The sequence below is a fragment of the Vanderwaltozyma polyspora genome, genomic scaffold (genome assembly GCF_000150035.1).
Source record: "Vanderwaltozyma polyspora DSM 70294 KpolScaffold170 genomic scaffold, whole genome shotgun sequence".
Lineage (NCBI taxonomy): Eukaryota > Fungi > Ascomycota > Saccharomycetes > Saccharomycetales > Saccharomycetaceae > Vanderwaltozyma > Vanderwaltozyma polyspora.
Genome location: NW_001834453.1, coordinates 1 through 4,904, shown reverse-complemented (window position 1 = coordinate 4,904; position 4,904 = coordinate 1). Strand labels below are relative to the sequence as shown.

Below are 4,904 nucleotides of genomic sequence, written 5' to 3'. Positions count from 1 at the left end.
TTTCGGGTTTAAAAGGGGTATATTTTGCGCCTGGTGAAAAAAGTTTAAAAGGGTTTCTTTTTTGGGAACACCTTAGTTTTTTTTCCAGGAATTTTCCAGGAATCTTTAAATTATTCCCCATTGCAATCCCTGGTACAATCCATCCTGGGATTCAATCAGAACCCGTGGGCGGGAAGCGTTTAGATCCTTGGCTGATATTTCATGTTTGCTTCCGGAAGATAGTGCCAAAATTGAATGTTCAGGAATGTGCCGTTTGTTAGTTTTGATTCAAGACAGTTGTTATTTGGATTCTTGGATTTTTAGTTCAGCTTACAGACCATTTGATGAGATTATACCCATCCCAGAAAATGAAGTCACTCTCCCTCTCCCTCCCATACTCCTTTTCTTGGTATATCTCTCCCTCTCTATATAATCTATATAATATGAAAGAATAAAATAAAGTAAAATAAACTGTCCTGCTGATAATTTGGTGTCTTGATAACCTAATCAAATTAAAGAGTGTATTTGCGTTTACCCAATTACCTTATCTTTAAGGTGAAGAGAACAGTGGCCTTTAATGCATTGCCACCTGCAACAAACTTAAAAAACAGTCATTGCAAGTAATCATTTGTAAATAAAACATACTTGCTAAAACAATCCCAAAAGTACCCATAATACCCTTCATAATAAAGAATATTATTTACTGACATTTAAAATCTTCCTTAACATCACTTTAAACTCAATATCATTATCATCATCTTTTTAGTACCCACGCTTTAGCAATATCAGAATTTAAAGCCTTTAAAAGCAAATTTGAAAAAATAATGACAATGGAAAAAAAAAGTTATTTAAAGCTTTAAAGATTAAAATCAAATATCTTCTAGTTTAATTATGTGAGGGGGGTATAACTTATTTTAAATAATCAAACATACACATACATATATCCATATATATATATCTATATATATATTTGTGCTTTCGTTTAGTCTAATTGTTGATTTTATATTAGATTACCAAAAAATAGCAATACTAGAAAGTTGTTTGATTGCATTGATTTGAATTGTTCGAATCAAGAAAACGATATAGTTAAGTTTAGTGACTAATTACTAGATTTAAGATACGTGTCAAGAGTAAATCAGCTATTTGAAATGAGTACTGATCTTTGTCCAGTATATGCACCATTTTTTGGTGCTATTGGTTGTGCAGCATCAATTATTTTCACCTCTTTAGGGGCAGCTTATGGTACTGCTAAATCAGGTGTTGGTATCTGTGCAACTTGTGTATTAAGACCTGATTTATTAATTAAAAATGTTGTTCCTGTTGTTATGGCTGGTATTATTGCCATTTATGGGTTAGTGGTATCAGTCTTGATATCTTCTTCTTTAACTCAAAAACAAGCCCTATATACTGGGTTTATTCAACTTGGTGCTGGTCTATCAGTTGGTTTAAGTGGATTAGCTGCTGGTTTTGCTATTGGTATTGTAGGTGATGCTGGTGTTAGAGGTACTGCACAGCAACCAAGATTATTCGTTGGTATGATCTTAATCTTGATTTTTGCTGAAGTTTTAGGTTTATATGGTTTAATTGTAGCTTTACTACTGAACTCAAGAGCCACACAAGACGTTATATGTTAATATACATACATAAATATATAAATTAATTGAAAAGACTAATTAGATAAATAGTTCAATCACAACAAAAGGATAAATTTTTGCAATAATGACTAAATTAGTATATATTTATTAAGTTGGATGACATTTATAGATTATATTTATTTACTTATCATTACATGAATTCTTGGCAAAGTTTAATACTCAATCTTTCTCTTACCATATTGCTAAACTGAGATAGGTCAGCGGGAAGAATCTTGAATTTGGAAGGTTGTTTTTCTAAAACAACCTCATACATTTTTTTAGATTTGTCATCCTCACAGTCAAGCTTCTTATTAATACAATTGATTGAACGTAATATCGAACTTTCATCCATTTTGACATTATCTACATTCAAATACAATGGGAATAAAAACTTTGTTAATAATAGCAATAAATAGTGTTTTGGCAAAAATTCAAATTCCAAAAGTGCTAATAGTAATTGTAGACTCTTTTCCCATTCACCGGCAAACTTCGCTTGGAAAAATTCATATAAAACAGCATATGGTGATAAAGTCTGTCTCATCGCATTGGTAACAAGACTATCTAATAATTCACCCGGAATAATATTGTTCGAATTATTTGTAATAACTGAGTTCAATACGACATCATCTAACGGTTCACCTTTAAAAACCGCCTCTTCAAAAAGTAACCACGATTGATTTTTCACTATGTCAAATTCTCCAGCTTTACTGAAATTGGTCATAGATTCAATTACATTTCCCTCAGCTTGTAATTTAGAACCAAGAATTTTGTATATCTTTTTTGCTATCTTTGGTAATCTCCATTTTGCACAGACGGCTAACATCCATTCAATATCATCATTTGTAGAAAATGGGAAGCGAGGAAGGACTTCAGATATCGTTGTTCTCTTTACAGATGCTGATTCAAAGGGCGAGATACTGATTAAACCTATTGCAACAGGCCATAGTGTCTTTTCTTCCTGAGAACATAATTCAAATGCAAATTGATTTAAGAGATATGAGGCCATTCCGTGAACTGGTGTAACCAATTTATCGACATTGCCCTTGAAGGTTTTTGTATCGTCATCCAGAAAATTCTCTAAAATACCCTTGGCTTCGCATAATGCTGCTGTTGTAGCTGCTGTACACAAATCTAATGACTCCAACACAGGTAGAATAGAATATATTTTATTATTAATAATATTGACGCATGCTTGTTCCCAATTCTTCGTTAGATCTAGAGGATGTGTGCTTAATGCCAATTCCAAATAATCATGGGATAATTCTAAAGTAGGGATATAATATAAATAAAAACTGGCATAAGCTTCGTACCAAGTCGATGAATATTGTAACAATTTTGATTGATTACCTCCGATTAACAATAATGTATCTTCGATATAATCTCTTAATTCGCCCGTTATCTTAGTATTTGAGTTACTATAGGTTTGTTGCAATCCCAGCACCATAAATTTCCATTCTCTAAATGTTTCAGATGAATCTATTGGATACTGTTCTAATAATGCAATTGCGTCGCCCAATATATTAGCTGATACTTCACATTGAGATTTTAAAAAGTCCATTATTTTTGATCTCTCTAAACAACCTAGTGCTTGTTCAAATAAGCCTCGTAGAAGTAACTTATTAACTAATTTCCAAAATTGTAGAGTATTAAATACTTCAATGTTGTCATTCCTAGTAAATATTTGTTCAATATATTCTTCCTTTGGTTCACCATCGGAACGATTTACCCAATCTATTAATGAATTAACAAATTGTTCTCTTGAATCGCTTTCATTTTGCAAGGAATCAAATGTGAAATGAATAGTCTTTAAACAATTTAATATAGTGATAGATTCTTCTAGTTGTAAAACTCTATTAATTAAGTTTGGATCATTTTTAATTGATTCAATGAAAAAGTTTAACTCTGTAACAAAACTTTCAAATGCAACGTTCAATACGTAATTATGTTCCCTTGCATATGACTTGTTTATAATACCAATTGTAGGGGCAGAATATACCCTATGTTCATCTAAATCATTATATAATTCAAATACTTTTGAAACATAACTTGAATATTCCCTGCTATTATCATAACCTGGAACCTTTGAAGGATAGAGTTTATATTTATCTTTTTCAGTTAGATATGCCATGTTTTCTGTTGCAATTGTATTCATCTTGAATTTAAAATTACCATTTTCATTTTCATTTAATGGCTGTTCATCATTATTATCTGTCAATCTGAAAACAGGTGCTCCAGATTTTTCATCAACACCAACCATATCCATATCTTTTGAATTGACTTCACCTGCTGCATCTTCTCCTTCAACTTCCCAAAAGTTATATTTATCAACATCCATCAACAAATCCTGGGTATTATCCAATGTTTCCGTCATCTTTTTATTATTTTTATTTTTATTTTTATATTTGTATTTATAGTTAATATTGGTATTGTTAGGTTATCTTTCCTCTTTTCAAATCAAATTATCAAATCCTTCGACTACAAAAAGCATATAACTAAACAATGCCAATCCACCCCACACAGCTCACACTTAGATGATCTGATTCTCAAAGTTATAAATATCAAATCTTCCTTTTAATGTTGTTCTGTTCTGTCAATGTATTGAAATATTTCACAATTCTTTTTTTTCTTTTTGATCGTTATAGAATGTGTAAAAATTTCGAGGTCCATGTAAAAAATTACATCAACAATTTTTTTCAAAGCTCATCTCATCGATTTTCCAAAAATCAGAAGATAACAAAACTCATTACATTAAATATATTGAAGGAGAAGGTCTGAATAAAGATATTCAGGGTTCAAGTTCTATTGATTTAGGTGCTATATTTGAAGACGTTGGAGATATATCGATATATGTACTGTTGATTGATTTGTTTATCGGTGGAGGAGAACAAGAAGAGAAAGATTAATTCAAGAATCTCATCTCATAAAGGTAATATAAGAAAAAAGATATAGTAGAAGTAGCTGCATCAGTAAATTAGATTAATTTAATTTTTGGGTATAATGGTTACAGAGTTGCCAAAAAATTCAGAGGAAGTAACCAAATTATTACGTTCAAAAGGTAGAAATACCGATGATATTGTTAATATTGTCTCTAAGATCGATAAATTAGAATTTTACTTTCCTAATAAGGAAAGTTTTATACTTGAATTGATCCAAGATAGATGGAACGATCAAAGGCTAATTAATTTTAAAATTGATTATAGAATTTGGTCAATATTTAATACTATGTGGACTAAAATCAATGATGAGAGGACCAAAAAAAAATTATTTAAAAGTTTGAAATTGTTCCCCATC

The 4,904-nt window shown here is 30.8% G+C and overlaps 3 protein-coding genes across 3 annotated transcripts; 2 read left to right on the top strand and 1 right to left on the bottom strand.

Annotated features, from left to right (window-relative positions):
- Positions 1–1,127: 1,127 nt before the first annotated feature.
- On the top strand, positions 1,128–1,613 carry Kpol_170p3 (V-type proton ATPase 16 kDa proteolipid subunit; the record flags this gene model as incomplete). Its single annotated transcript, XM_001642135.1, has 1 exon — positions 1,128–1,613. One exon carries the CDS (start codon positions 1,128–1,130, stop codon positions 1,611–1,613), a length of 486 nt encoding a protein of 161 aa, XP_001642185.1.
- Positions 1,614–1,764: 151 nt separating this feature from the next.
- NUP85 (Nup85p) lies at positions 1,765–3,984 on the bottom strand (the record flags this gene model as incomplete). The annotated part of the gene is made up of 1 exon (XM_001642134.1): positions 1,765–3,984. One exon carries the CDS (start codon positions 3,982–3,984, stop codon positions 1,765–1,767), a length of 2,220 nt encoding a protein of 739 aa, XP_001642184.1.
- A 626-nt stretch (positions 3,985–4,610) lies between these two features.
- Kpol_170p1 (uncharacterized protein) lies at positions 4,611–4,904 on the top strand (the record flags this gene model as incomplete). Its single annotated transcript, XM_001642133.1, has 1 exon — positions 4,611–4,904. A coding segment is annotated over one exon (294 nt), but the record flags the coding sequence as incomplete, so codon positions are not given.